Raw genomic sequence first — 14,284 nt, forward strand, 5'->3', positions numbered from 1 at the left:
AGGATCTGAAGAGGTTCTGGCACAAACAGGCTTGCAGAAACATAAGCAGAAACTTGCAAGTATGATGTTTGCCACTGTTTATCACGGGAAGAGGGGAAAGGAATTTGGGAAGGAGGTGGAGGAAACAGGTCTGCACCTTGTAACTAGGTTGAGCACATTGGGTAAGAGGAACTTTGTACTGCAGTGTGTAAAATCACAGAGGAGGTGCAGGCTGGTTACTCTCCCTCATGCAAAGATGAAGTGCCTCTCTTTTCCTTTGTTCTCCCCACACATGTGCACACCCCTTCCCCCAGATGTGAGCGCTGCCTTTGGGTTAGGAAAAGCAAACAGAGGCGTTTTCTCCTAGCGCCTGCTTGGCTATGGGTCAGGGTCAAAGACCACCTGAGCCCATGCGTGTTACGCAAGAGGCTGTTGTGAAGCAGCCCCAGTCTGCAGCATGCATCAACCCGCCTTCCTATGCCCCCTCCAATGCTGGCTTTGTACCTCAAGGGGTTGCGAAAACCTCAGGACTACATAAAGCCCTCCCTGTCTGGTTGCCCTACCACTGCCATCAAACCAACACTTGGGCTCCAAGAGGCTACAGGGACCAGCACTGTCTGTAAGGGACCCTGCTGTGGTGAGCTGGGGACAACAGGGTGCCCTGCCTGTGCATGCATCAGGGAAAGCTGCACAATTCCCTGGGGACCTGTCAGGACATACTTCCTCCCTCCTCTGCTTGTGTGTCAGAGCCTGTTTCTGATGCTATTCTCTGTTTGCTGTTCCTGCAGGGACAGGATGGCCCACACAGAGAGAGCTCTGTCCTACCTGCTGCTGCTGGCACTGGCCTTGCTGGGCAGCAGCACAGCGGAGCGGGACTGCCGAGTAAGCAGCTTCAAAGTCAAGGAGAACTTCGACAAGACCAGGGTAAATTTTCTTTCTTTCTTACCTAACTCCTCTTCCCAGGCTACAAATGCTGGCGTTCAGTAGCAGCATGTTCACATTTTCACTCAGTCAGAGACTGCAACACTGACAAACAGCAGAAGTGTGTGATGTTGCCCACACCTCCACAGATGCTGGATATTGATGCATCTGATAAAGGAATACTGCAAAAACTAAGGTTTAGCGGACTGGCCTCAAACTGTATGGTCTAAAGAGAAAGGGAGTGCAGTGACTTGTTTGTTTCTATGAAAAATTGATACTCTGGTGTTTCCAGACATCATGGCAAAAAAAAAAACACCAAACATTTATACATAGCTCTATCAGTATCTGCTAGCTGTTATCATCTTTCCAACAAGTTTTGTATTCTAAATACTAGAGAACTGCAGATACAAGAAAATAAACCAAAAAATGTCAATTCTTTCAGAAACTCTGGCTGCGCTAGGGTGTATTGGTGGGTTTCTGCTGTTGGAAGAGCTAGATTTGTTTCTTAGGTACAACTTTGAGACACAATGTCCTCCCCTCTGACATCTCCTCTAGTTTGTAATGTCTGTTTGTAGTGTTTTCCATACTTCTAGGTCTAACTACAACCTTTCTCATGTACTTGCAGTACAGTGGCATCTGGTATGCCATGGCAAAAAAAGATCCTGAGGGACTGTTTCTTCAGGACAACGTGGTAGCTGAGTTCGCTGTAGATGAGAATGGACAAATGACTGCCACTGCAAAAGGCAGGGTCAGACTCTTCAAGTAAGTTGTTTGCAATCTTCCTCTTATTCCATTTCACTAAGCTTCTGCTTCACTTACCAGCACTCTAATCCTACCTGCTGTCCCTGTGCTAGTCACACAGTCACACTGAATCTGTGCTGCTAAGTTTAAATGTGATGTTTTCTTTCTCTCTGGCTGCAGTAACTGGGATGTCTGTGCTGACATGATTGGCTCTTTCACTGACACAGAGGATCCTGCCAAGTTCAAGATGAAGTATTGGGGTGTTGCCTCTTTTCTGCAGAAAGGAAGTGAGTATTTAGCTATAGAAGATGTAGAACTACTTGGGAGCCTAGTTATGTTATATGTCCATGATGGGGAAGGAAAATGTAGTGTTGAATTTCTTAAGCACACTTAAAACATGTAATAACTATCATACTGGAAAACCTTAATGTGAACAAGGTAATCACTGTTTTATATGGAACAGGTGGTTGGCTTTCTTTAAACAAGTGAAGACCAGGCCTTTGTAAACCTTCATATTTCTTTTGTTTGTTACCCAACAATATAATCAAAGGTCACTGTTTGGAAAGAAATTAAAGGCAGATGAAGTGTTTTAGGTCATGTTTTAGTTCAGAACTCAGTCACCAGATGCTTCTGTTCACTCTGAAAATCCTAACGTCAGACTTGGTTGAGGGAAGAGGATTTTGCAATTGTTATTTTGCTTAGTCTTGTGTCTGTAAATGTAGGGATTTATCTGTTTTAAGAAACAAAAATGATCCAGTATACATATATATTCATATTTTCCTGTCACCTGTCACACCCTATGCAAAAATAGTTTATTGATCCAAGTAGAGATTCAGACACTTGTAGCTCAAGACATTTCCATGGATTGTTTCCAAGAGAAGTAGGTGGAATTTGGAAGTGATTGGAGCTCTGTTCTCCCCGAAAACACAGTTACAAAGAATGAGACTAGCATGACCAACAGCACATTTAGCTTCTCTAATGTTTGCTGTTTGTTTGGCTTTTTGGACTTTTTTAATTTTTGGGTTTTTTAACTATTTTCTGTCTGACTGTTCTGCTTTTTTGGTTAAAATAAGAAAACTTAATTTCTGTTTCATGGTAGCTACTGTAATACACAGTTCTTTTTTTGTGTCTGTTGCCACGTATTATAATGATGTTCAACTATGGATTTATAAGGCATTTATTAGCATTTCTTCATACTGCTCTCATGTTAGAGAAGAAGTGGTGCCAACCATTCCTTTTCTCTCCATCACTGTCCATGACAAATATGCTTATTTAGTTTTATTTTATTTTTTAAACAAACCAACAAAGAAAAAAACAAACACAACTTCCTCCCAAATATGGAATTAAATACTGGACACAGTGATAAAATAATAGCTAATCTGTTATCATTCACCCCAATCTTTGTCATATTATTTTCTTTACAGAGTTATGGCAGCCATCTCTTTAGATGTACTATTTTTTCTTGTGTCTCTAACACCTTTGTTTCTTTGCTATGGGTTTTTCCAGATGATGATCACTGGGTAGTAGACACGGATTATGATACGTATGCTCTTCATTACTCCTGCCGCCAACTAAACGAAGATGGCACTTGTGCTGATAGCTATTCCTTTGTGTTCTCCCGGGACCCCAAGGGCTTGCCTCCAGAGGCACAGAAAATTGTCAGACAAAGACAGGTAGACCTCTGCTTGGAAAGAAAATACAGAGTTATCGTTCATAATGGTAAGAACATATTTTTATGAAGAATTTTATTTTAGGATTTAATAACTAAAGCACTGGGAGTCTCTTGCTCATTAAATAGCAAATGCATTAAGTCTTTTACTTAGTAGTTATCATATTATCTTTTGAAAACTGAAGCTTGTAGTTATTCCAAAATTTACTTCCATTATCTGAAGGAGAGCTAAGGTGTATAGGTTATTATATGGCATATCACATCAGCTGAAACAATAATTAGAGGAAGTTGTAAAACAATTAAATCAATGTAGTATGAGTAAACATAGTAAGGATAAACTTCATAGTTACGGTAAAAAGAAATTGTGTCCCTTTAATCAGAACTCTTTGCCTTTCTTCGTAAAAGCCCTTTAAAGAAAATGAGAAGTCTTGGTGAGGATCCCTTATAGCAGACCCTTTCTCACAGATCCTCATGCCAACCACTTCACAAAGGATTGTGGAAGAGGGACATATCCCTCATACTGGAAGTATGACCCTATCTTGAGTCATATAGGCAGGCTGAGCTTCCAGCACAGGGAAAGATACAGAGTAGCTAGCTTATGCTCAAGTATACGAAAAAAGGCCAAATGGCAATTTATGCTACTTTAATCAGTGATCTAGAGGAAAACATGATATACTTACCAATAAAGATTACTCCCAGAGTGGGGAATAGTAAAAAATGGAGAAGACAGATCAGGATATTCAGCACAAACAAAACAGTGGTGTATGTGTCCTTACCCCACTTCTTGCATTCTGGAAGACACAAAACCTACAGAAGGCTTGACTGGTGAGTCAGCGGAATGTGAAATCCCAATGTAATGCTATGGCCAAAAGAGATAATGTTATTCTTGGATGCATAAACCAAGAATGCCGAAGATTAATTTACAGACTCATGAGACTGCTGTGCTTGACATAGGTCTGCTTGCTATGTCATGACTTAGAATTTTCAAAGAAGACCAGAGAAAATGATTGAAAGTTTGTAAAATGTGTCATCTAGTGAGTGTTTCAAAGACCTTGATCTTTTCTCATCAGAAACAGGTTAAAAGCCGACCTGAGCAAAGTCTGTGCTTGCCCACACCAGCAATGGGAACTTGCAAACATAGGAATAACAAATTAAAGTGAATGGAACTTTAAACTGGACACAATCAGAGCAGAAATAAATAGCCATTTGTTTAACTCCAAAGGTCATTAACCTTTGGAACAGTTTACCAAGAGTTGTCGTATGCTCTTCATCACTGAAATCTGTAAATCAAGATTAAAGGCTTTTCTAAATGACAAGTTAGAATAAACTGGGATTGACTGAAGGAACTTTTGTGTACTATAAGGAAAGTCAGAATAGATGAGCACAGTCAGCTCTTGCAGTTCTATTACCTGTGCAACTGATCTATAAACAGAGTGTAAAATATTGCCAGGTTGTAAAGTAGATGTGCTGATAACAGGCTGCCTGAAAGATCTGCAAAGGTGGGTGGTATTCAGAATACTGATTAGTGACCTGGAAAAAGTGCCTGACAACAACGAAAATAAAAGTTTTGTCTTGAATGAGAATTCGGAGACAATATAAGAGACAGTTGAGATTTGAGGCAGTGAAGACTAAGAGACATCATAAATGCAAATGAAATTGTCTTCTGTGAATGATGTGCATGATTGCATAAAGGGTAGGAGAGAAAAGAAACAATGTCATTATATAAATTGATTATATTTGTTCTGAATGCTGCATTCACTGCTCTTCAAATGAGCAAGAATGTAAATTTCTGAAGATAAGAAAACAAAATAATGAGATGATTAGGGACATTTTTTTAATTTAATCTAAGATAAAGTGTAGATATGCAGCTGTTGTGCTGTGACCTTGAGAGGTGTGTGTTACAGTGGTTTCTTGCATTTCTGTCAAACCCAGATAAAGTACTATCTCACTGTAAAATCAGGATGTTGGTTGAGTCCAAGTACTGGTCTGATTCAGCGTGGTGGAGTCTGTGTTTCTATTATTTCTACACTATACAAGGCTTGCAGGGCAATAAATGTATTGTCAATCTTTGCAAGAAAGTATAAACTTAAAAGAAAAACTGAATATATTCATATATTCATAATTTGTGATATAACTTTTTCAAAGATCTCAGAACTTTTATATAACAGAATGTTTGTTTTTCCACAGAATATAGAGCCGACAGTGTAATTTGAAAATAAAAGCCCAGAATGTCTTTTGAAAGTTCAGCCTTAAACATTCTTTGACTTCCTGACTTTAATTTAAAAACTGATCATGCTACCACTAGTTTGTTATAGAAATATCAAATCTACTAAGTTGCACCAAATGCTGCATTCTTTGTCTGCTGCTCTAATTTCTATCCAGATGTTAGGTGTTGAGTGCACTGTCTGATAAGACCGTGTGAGTTCCATACTGTTTGTAAATGAAAAATAGTAGCTCAGGTCCTTAATGCTATCTTCTTTTTATTGAGGATTATGCCAGAGATTATGAGCCCAGCACCAAAATATAAATGAAACTTAAAGCCAGCAATTTTCATTTTCCCCTTACAGTAATCAGAACCTGTAATTACCATAGTGTTAGATGATTCGGAATTCTCCCGTATCATTAAGGCAAAGTTCCTGCAAAGCAAGTACATTTGGGAAGGAGGGAGAGATTGTAAGCTAAACTGAAAAAAAATTATTGAAAGCTTTGTATCAGAATATCTTACAAAATTCACTTAATTTCTTATGGGTGGATTGGAAGCTGTGCTACTTTCATTTTATTTCTGCTATTAAGAGCTGCAGAATTAGTAGCCAAAAAAAAAGCCAACTTCAGTTGTCTATACTGACCCGTATTCTGTTATTGTGGTAAAATTCTGAATGGTGTTAATAGCTGCTGCAAGAATAAGCTGTTTCTAACTGTGTGTACTCTGCCTGTGGTTTGGTTTGTTTTTTCCCCCAAAGATTTTTCTTTAGCTTTTTAAATTAATACTGTATGCAAATTAAGTTTCCCCAAAAAACTAATAGGTGTACAAAACTTACAAAACTTATCTTGATGGGAAATAAAAATTAAATATCTGTTATTTGTATACTTGCTCTTTAAGGCAAAAAGAAACCTAGGAAATGATGAGATTTTAGGTAGTAACTTACATTGCATTTCTGATGGTAGCTCCTTTCCAGATAGGGTTGGATCAGGCTATGATAAACTTAATGTCTCAGAGTAATAGCTCAAATTGTTCTAAGTTATCCAATGGGAGTGTGGATATCACAGTGAGACTTTTTGCAAATACAATACCATGTCATGTTACTAGAGTTGAAAGCTGAAGTTGCTGTTGGCATTTACCAGAAGGAAAAAGTGTGAATTAAAGAGTGGCATATTCCTTCAGCTATTTTACTATTGCCATTAGAAGCTTTAGATTCTTATTTGGTTGAAAGACATTCTTAAGTTAGTAAAAAGCAAATAATTTGAAGCTTGTTAAAGTAAATAAATAACCCCTTTATCACTGATCTAGCCAGTACCTTGTTTGCCAAAGTATTAAAATGCTTAGGACAGATGTAACAGGTTGGATGAATTCCTATTTTGTTCTGAGTTGAAAATGTGGAATTATAAACTACAGAGCAATGTAATTGGCATTATCGTCACAAGTAATGGACTGCTGGACTCACAAGCATTTTAAAGAAATTAGATATGTATGCATTTTAATTTTGGTGAAAGTTTGCATATTATACTTTTGTCTAGTGTGGTTAAAAGACAATTTTTTTTTCCTTGTGTGTTTCAGGATTTTGCTCTTAAGAAGATCCAAACTATGGAAAGAAACCATGTAACAGCACCATGGATGTAATGTTAACACGTTGATCTGGTGTTCTTTTGAAAACCTTTTAAATGGCTTCATTTAGATTTTGAGTATATTTATCTGAGCTGTGTGGCTCATCTTGTTAATAAACCAATGAAACATTTTAATAAATTTGGATTGCAGGGGATGCAAATTGTTTGTATGCACATCTGTACATATGTAGACATTGGTTTATTAGTAAACTGTTATCTTACTGCACTATTTTGAATTAGTAACAGATGGCAATAATTGATACTTTAACCTTTCTTTCGTGGTTTCAGTTTCTGATTAAAAGAGTTTTAATTTTAAAAATGTATTTGCTTTCTAAAACTTTAAATTTCTTTTCAAATAAAATGTCATCTTTTTTCTAGGAAATACTGGAATTCATTCTAAATAGCATTTTAGAAAGAAGGAAGGAATTTCAGTAACACTACTTATCACTGATTAACTTTGTTATATGACTACTGAAGACATAAAAATATGCATATTTTTTAAAGGACTATTTTACACACAACAAGCAAACATTTATTTATTTATTTTTTATTTATAATTAACAGGCATTATGTCCATATTTTTAATTAGATATGGAAACAAATTGGTCATTTGGTTGGTAATAATACATCATCTTGTTTCCTACATGGAATATTCAGGCAGTCAGTTATCTAAGTGTATAATCAAGTGCCCTTTTAAAATGAGATTTAAAAAAAAGAGCAGATACTTTCTGAGGATGTGCATTTTCATTAGAAAGTTTATCTCTCTTGGTAGAAAATAGAGTAAAAAAAAGGATCAGATGCCTTCTTGATATAGATTCTCTATAACTTCATCAAAGTTAATAACATTTATGCCAACTGAAAATGTACCCTCATAGAAATTAATTTGTCTGGTAAGTCCTTATTTCATCTATTTTACATTCACCAAGTTCACTGACATATTCTGTTTATTTCAGTGTAACTGGAGAATTCAATCAATTGCATAAAATTGTCTAAATCTTACTGTGGCAAAGCAGTGAAGTCAAGAGAATTTTACCTGCAGGAATTAAAAATACAGATTCAGCTTTTTATTTTCCTTCTCTGGCATATAATACTATAACATAGTGACCTGTTAAACCTGGGAAAGCGTAGACAAAACATCCAAAGTGTGGCACAGCTCAAACTTTAAACAATTATCTGGTAATGAAAGACAAATCTGGTTGTTCGTGGTTACTTCTTCTTGCAGTGGTTTCTGTACCAGCCCCGTGCCTTACAGGGTTCCCTGTACAACAGAGAAGAATTTCCTGACATTTACGTCTGAAATAGACAACATTATACAAAATTGGATTGACAGCAGAGTTGGCAAAAGTGAACAACACTATCCAGAAGAAAACTGATGGCAAAATATTTATATTTTGTTTTTCATTCTGGACTAAAATTAAAAGAATAATTATGGTAATTGGGCTCCACATGATAAAGAAAGAGATCATCAACACAAAGAGGACTCGAAATAGTTTGTAGTCTTGCTGGGAAACACGAATCTGATGATTTTCTGAGCAGGCTAAACCAGCATTTAAACTCCTTCTTGATGCTTTCGTAATCTGCAGTAAAAGAGAAGAAAGTAACTTTCATTGAAACCTAGAATTAACAATACATTTTTACAAGGGCAAAAGTAAATCTCAGCACATGATTTTTCTGTTTTGAAAAGTGACTACAAAAAAAGTATTGCAGAATTCCACTTCTACTTTTTGTCAATGGTTCCATTTCAAACATTCTCACTTTACTAGTTTTTTTTTTTTCCTCTCCACTCACCTCAATATTAGTCAAGCTGGTTGCTCTCCTCATGGCTCTCTACCAGCCATAAATACTTTTCAGCACAAACCACAGCCTTAATTACTCATGAAATCCCATTAACTTCACATTATGACCTCATTTGTTCTATCTAAATAAACCCATTGATTTTTTTCGCAAATGTAGACTGGAACATACTTAACAATGCTGTTGATGCACAAGCAGGAACGCAATCCAATTCTCTTATTGCCATGCTGTTATTATAAGGTAGGTATTAAAAGGAGCATGAATTTATTACATTATTTATTTACTAAATCATTATATGTTTTAAATTTGAATGGGATTTTACACTGTTTTGTGTAAACTTCTAGTTTTTCAGTCAGTAATCAGAATTGCTTTATGTGGACTAACCTGAAATCTTATGGATCCTTTTGTCACTACGAAAATCTGCATCTTGTAGAAGTACTGCTTGATGTAATAAAGCAGACTATGGGTAGTTTGGGAATCTAGTATTCGTCAGTACGAGTCATCTGTTATTAGGTAGAATATTGAACGCCAATGGCTTGAAGAAAATTCGAAATCTCATGTTCTACATCCCTGTCTCCACTGAACTTTGTATAGCACGGTAAGTCTGTTACATTCACACATCCAATGCAAATAAAATAAAATACAAATATTTAGCAAACAAACATTTAGGCTAAATAATTGAGATGTCATTTTACACCCTGAATGGTAAAGGAGGAGTATTTTCAAAAGCCTGGATCAATTTGGTGTCTGAGTAGAAAAGTCAAAAGGCGTAAGACTCTTCCTCCTGCTTTTATGTGTGACATTTCCCTTTAGCAGTAACTAAAGGAAGGATAATGCTAATACTAGTGATACTTAAATAGCTTCCTGGTTCAGGTAAGGATGAAACTGGTTATATGTAATCTGATGTTTTCTGAAGTTGTCACTTTGATTTTGTCACATAGATGTTTGTCACATAGATGGCCTAGAATAAATGTGCATTAAGAACCTAAATGTTTACTGAAGATTTCAACAGAATGTAGGTGAATAAATCAAAACCTGTGATCCTGCCTTCTCAGCAGCTGCTGAGCCTGAGAAGGGGGCAGTTTCACTAGCTGCTTCCCTGATTTAAAAGAGGCAGAGAATTCTGATGTTTTGAACAAGTAAAACTATTCCGGCTGATGATCTTCTGCTGTATGCATTTGGAATCCAGACACTAGGCTAACTCCTCCAAACAATCCAATCCAAGAGTTTTTCTCAGAGAACAGCTTACCTGCCTTAGTAAGAATGAAGGTTTCGTAAAATACAAACGACCAATATCCACATCTAATATAGAAGTGGGAAAAAGTGGGAAAACCAAGTTCTGTGCCCTCCTCAGCCTCCACTGTTCGAAATGGCTACAGAATGTCTTCATCAGATACCTTTGTCTCCCTCCCACCTAAGTGCCCTCTATCTTTCCTGCTGGAGCTGCACAGCCTACAACTAAGAATGCAGGAATCACCAGGACTGCAGCAAATAAGGCACAACTGCATCCTAAGGAAATGCTCAACTGAAATGGGGCAGCAGTGATATGTTTTGGGTCGCTTTTTGGTCTGCCTAGTACAAGGAATCTAGATACCTACAGTGGGCATCTAGACCACACTCCGAGAACCAGAAACTTAGAAGTCACTTATATACAAGTATGTAATTTCCAGAACATGAACGTTTTTACTAGTTCTAGCCTCTTACGTAAGCTTTGCTTGAAAAGGGGAACAGTGCAGAAACAAATAACTTAATGACAAATCACGGCTTCCAATCATTTTTGCCAGGGTTCTGGTAAGTACAATACATAAAAGTAAAAATAATATTCAGATTCAGATTAAATTGTAAAGTATACATTTGTAGAGCATATCTGTTAACAAATTTGAGGTCTTATAGCTGTAGTGAATCATCATCATGACAGATGCTGTGTTATTTGAATACATTAATGCTTTGAATCGCTTCTGGTAACGCTGAGCATTGTTCTCTGTGTGTACAGGCACCATGGAGTGTTCTCACGAAGTGAGAGTGAATCTGCAATTGGCAATGACTCAGGGATTAAGACATTCTCCAGCTCAGTCCTGGCTGCTTCCTGGAGGGATGTGTGAGAGAGAAGATTCAATTATAACAGGTGGGATCCTGATATGGGCCTTGTTCCTTTATCAGTTCAGGAGAAATGGTAACACAGCACCTGTGTTACCAAGTTGGAAAAGAAACATGAGCATGGCACCATGGGGCTGTCTTGTAACCCAGTATTCCAAACATTTTGGGGGCGCTTCTAGCTCCCTACATGTCATTGTGTTTTCTACATACAGCTGTTGTAATCCGGATTCTGCAAGGACAAGAGGAATACTGTTCCCACCCTGGTTTCTGACCAAGAACTGTGGCATTCCTTGGTCTTCAGTTTTTTAGGTTCTTTCAAAGAGCTCAGACTCCCCACTGAGTTACTACATGTTCTTTGCCTACAACAAACACAAGGTTGCAAAAGGCAAGTGCTTTACTTCACTAGAAGAGGTCTACCTAATGCATTTATCTGAAGGTTATAATGATCTCATAGACCATATAGAAACTAAGAGCTGATGATTTTGACTACGAGTTTAAGCCTGATCAACAGGCAAGTACATACAGAGCCAAAATTCTAGGTTCTAAGTTCATGGAAACACCTACTTGCAGCTCTGGTGCAGGCACCCACAACCCCTCAGTGCTCAGCATGTCATCAGTTAATTCCCTGCTCAATAATCTGTGTATTTTGAGGCTACTTTTCAAACCCTATATTTTTCCTTATATTTAGTGTGAAAAGTCTAATTACCTAATACAGGAATCAAGAATCTCTTGGAGGCAGTTGTTAAAAACTAGGCATTTCAGCACCTAGTTTGAAGCTTTCTCACTCTTTCTCACTCTGTTTTTGGAAGAGGAAGTGGTATGAAGTTAGATGTTTCAAAAGGAATTCAAGTAACTAATATCGTGCTTGCTAGAATATAGATAAAAACTCTGTGGTGCCTGGTGTCTTGGCCTACATTTCAGCAGTTAAACAACATCCACTCAGAAAGACAGTGGAAACTGAGTGCTTAATTTAGTTTTTGTTTGTGAAGTCTGAAATTGTGGAGGAATAAGTGTATTCTAACAAGATCTGTGTACTAAAAATACAGGCAGAAAAACAGTAGATCTAAAAGAGGATGGATTTTTTATAGTCCCGCCTCTCTTTGCTTTCTTACAAATCCCTTGTGACTCTGGAGTTTAGACTCAAGGAAAGCAAAATCTAGTTTTTAGTTATTTCAAATGCTCGACTCTTTTAGCATTTAGGAGATTGAAAGTCTTCAAATATGAACAGCACATAAATGGAGAAATGCATTAAATACTGTATATAAATGAAGACAACTTTTTGTTAGGCTTCTGCTAATGGGCTGTTCAAGTATTTTCTTACTTGAAACATACAGGCTGTTATGCATAGGTTGAAGTGCCTCATTTTATATCACATACCATTTACTGAGCAAATGGTGTATTTGTATTCAGTGACAACCTGTTGATGCCTAGTGAGTTACTGTCTACTTCCCTTTGCTCTATAACAAACTTTAAAGCAAAAACATACCTGTAAGATTTTGGAATAACTGATGACAATTACTAATCCTGGTATTAGAAAGAAAACAATAGCAAAGGTCACATCCCAAACTATTTCTCCTGCAGTGCTGGGCCAAACCAAGGTGCAAATGTGAATATTCTGTTTACAAAGAAAAAAAGAAAATTAACATTGTACAGTCATTCTTACTACAAGGTTGTAGAGAAAATGGCTGCAGACTAAATCGAGTTTGAGAAAACGTTCTACTCAGAGAGCAGTCAATGATTGTATTACTTCATGGTTTTAAAAGCCCATATAAATTCAAATGCATGTTTTGTCCACAATCTAAATATTGCCATAAATTTTATATCAAATGTTAACAGCAACTTTGAAACTTACAGACCTGTGGCTTAACCACGTGTTTGAGTCTCAGGTTGGGTGTACTTTTGTACACATTTCAAAAGATCAGGCAGAAAAATCCATGCGTAGCCATTTCGTACAGATGTTACCGCATGTGCGGGGCAGCTACTCCGCTCTCCTGGGATGCCGACCCCTCGGTAAGGGGGAAGAGCGCTGAAAAGGGGATTTCCGAGCTGCACCGGGGAACGCAAAAAAAATCCCAGCCGATCTAATGAGAGGGCCCGCCGGGAGAGCGGGACGGCGGCGCTGCCGACAGCGGCCACGGGTGTCAGGGCTGCCCTGCCGGGGGAGCTCCGGCCGCTGCTCCAGGCACATCCTCGGCACCTGCCCGCTCCCCAGAAGCCGTCTCCGTCCGGCCACAGCGGCGGATGAGCCTCCGTCGCCGCCCGGCCCCGCGCCTGCCTCCCCACTCTGCCCTGGCGCCCCCGGCCGCACAGAGCCCCGCTGCTGCGGGCCCTCCCTGGCGGCGCTCGCCCTCACCTCGCCGGCGGCGGCGGGCAGACGCACCACGGTGAAGAAGCAGCAGAGCGGGACGGTGGCGAGGGCGGCGAAGCCCCAGATGAGGAGCAGGGCGGCGGCCAGCCCCTTGCGGCGGCGGAAGGCGGCGTGGCGCAGCCGGGCGATGCTGACAACGCGCTCCAGGCTGACGGCCGAGAGGGAGAGGATGACGACGGTGCCGCTGAGGCTCACCACGTAGAAGAGCATGTGGCAGACGACGTCGCCCAGCACCCAGGACTCCGTCCAGCGCACGACGGCGATGAAGGGGATGGCGGTGATGAAGAGCAGGTCGGCACAGAAGAGGTTGAGGACGAGGCAGTTGGCGGCGCTCAGCCGCTGCCGCTGGCGCACCAGCAGGCAGATGCCCCAGATGTTTCCCGCCAAGGCCAGCAGGAAGATGGAGGCCAGGGCAGATGACTCAATGATGCGCAGGGCCGTCACATTGCCTCCCCTGAAGTCCGAGAAGAAGGGAAAGTAGGTCCTGTTCCCCCCTGGCACGCCCCTAGACCTCGGCATGAGGGTGACCAGCAGGCATGAGCAGCCTGCCGCAGGCAGCGGTGCCAGTCTTAGAAGAAGGGCTGTGCTCCCAACCACCATGGTGGCACAAGGGCTGCCTTCCTGGCACAGAGCAGGGGGCTGGCCGCCATCCCCCTCCCTCCTCTTCCTCCTGCCTGTGCTGCTGAGGGCTCAGCTGTGGCAGTCAGGCGGTTTATGGCCCTCATACTACAGTGGAACAAGGAAGTGGGAGAGTAAACACGGTGCAGCTCACACAAAGGCGAGGCCGCTGTGCGTGGGGGGCAGTGAGGGGCTGGAGACAAGCGAGGCTGCCTGACACCTCCCCTGGGAGGGCACGGGTCTGTACGCTGGCACCTCCATGCTGAGGGTCCCAG

The 14,284-nt window shown here is 40.0% G+C and overlaps 2 protein-coding genes across 3 annotated transcripts; one reads left to right on the forward strand and one right to left on the reverse strand.

The window, feature by feature from the left end:
- The first annotated feature begins 359 nt into the window (after positions 1-359).
- RBP4 (retinol binding protein 4) lies at positions 360-7,451 on the forward strand. 2 transcript variants are annotated; one of them, XM_065844001.2, is made up of 6 exons: positions 360-598; positions 768-903; positions 1,526-1,662; positions 1,822-1,928; positions 3,148-3,360; positions 7,086-7,451. In XM_065844001.2, the coding sequence occupies exons 1-6, from the start codon at positions 360-362 to the stop codon at positions 7,097-7,099; spliced, it is 846 nt and encodes a 281-aa protein (XP_065700073.1). In that variant the 3' UTR covers positions 7,100-7,451. The 2 variants fall into 2 exon arrangements, with proteins under 2 accessions (XP_065700073.1, XP_065700074.1); XM_065844002.2 differs by having other exon boundaries at positions 505-616.
- Positions 7,452-7,620: 169 nt separating this feature from the next.
- On the reverse strand, positions 7,621-13,991 carry FFAR4 (free fatty acid receptor 4). The gene is made up of 3 exons (XM_065844000.2): positions 13,377-13,991; positions 12,510-12,638; positions 7,621-8,709 (listed from the first exon to the last, which is right to left on the reverse strand). The coding sequence occupies exons 1-3, from the start codon at positions 13,989-13,991 to the stop codon at positions 8,302-8,304; spliced, it is 1,152 nt and encodes a 383-aa protein (XP_065700072.1). The 3' UTR covers positions 7,621-8,301.
- Positions 13,992-14,284: the final 293 nt, after the last annotated feature.

The sequence above is a fragment of the Patagioenas fasciata genome, chromosome 8, assembly GCF_037038585.1.
Source record: "Patagioenas fasciata isolate bPatFas1 chromosome 8, bPatFas1.hap1, whole genome shotgun sequence".
Classification (NCBI taxonomy): domain Eukaryota; kingdom Metazoa; phylum Chordata; class Aves; order Columbiformes; family Columbidae; genus Patagioenas; species Patagioenas fasciata.

Excerpts from the sequence above, each read along its gene's own strand:
- FFAR4 (XM_065844000.2), bottom strand. The coding sequence starts at position 13,991 with ATGGTGGTTGGGAGCACAGCCCTTCTTCTAAGACTGGCACCGCTGCCT. Across the intron at positions 12,639-13,376 it reads TGCCCGCCGCCGCCGGCGAG|AATATTCACATTTGCACCTT; the intron begins GTGAGGGCGAGC and ends CTTTGTAAACAG. Across the intron at positions 8,710-12,509 it reads GTTATTCCAAAATCTTACAG|ATTACGAAAGCATCAAGAAG; the intron begins GTATGTTTTTGC and ends CTTTTACTGCAG.
- RBP4 (XM_065844001.2), top strand. The coding sequence starts at position 360 with ATGGGTCAGGGTCAAAGACCACCTGAGCCCATGCGTGTTACGCAAGAG. Across the intron at positions 599-767 it reads TACAGGGACCAGCACTGTCT|GGACAGGATGGCCCACACAG; the intron begins GTAAGGGACCCT and ends CTGTTCCTGCAG. Across the intron at positions 904-1,525 it reads AGAACTTCGACAAGACCAGG|TACAGTGGCATCTGGTATGC; the intron begins GTAAATTTTCTT and ends ATGTACTTGCAG.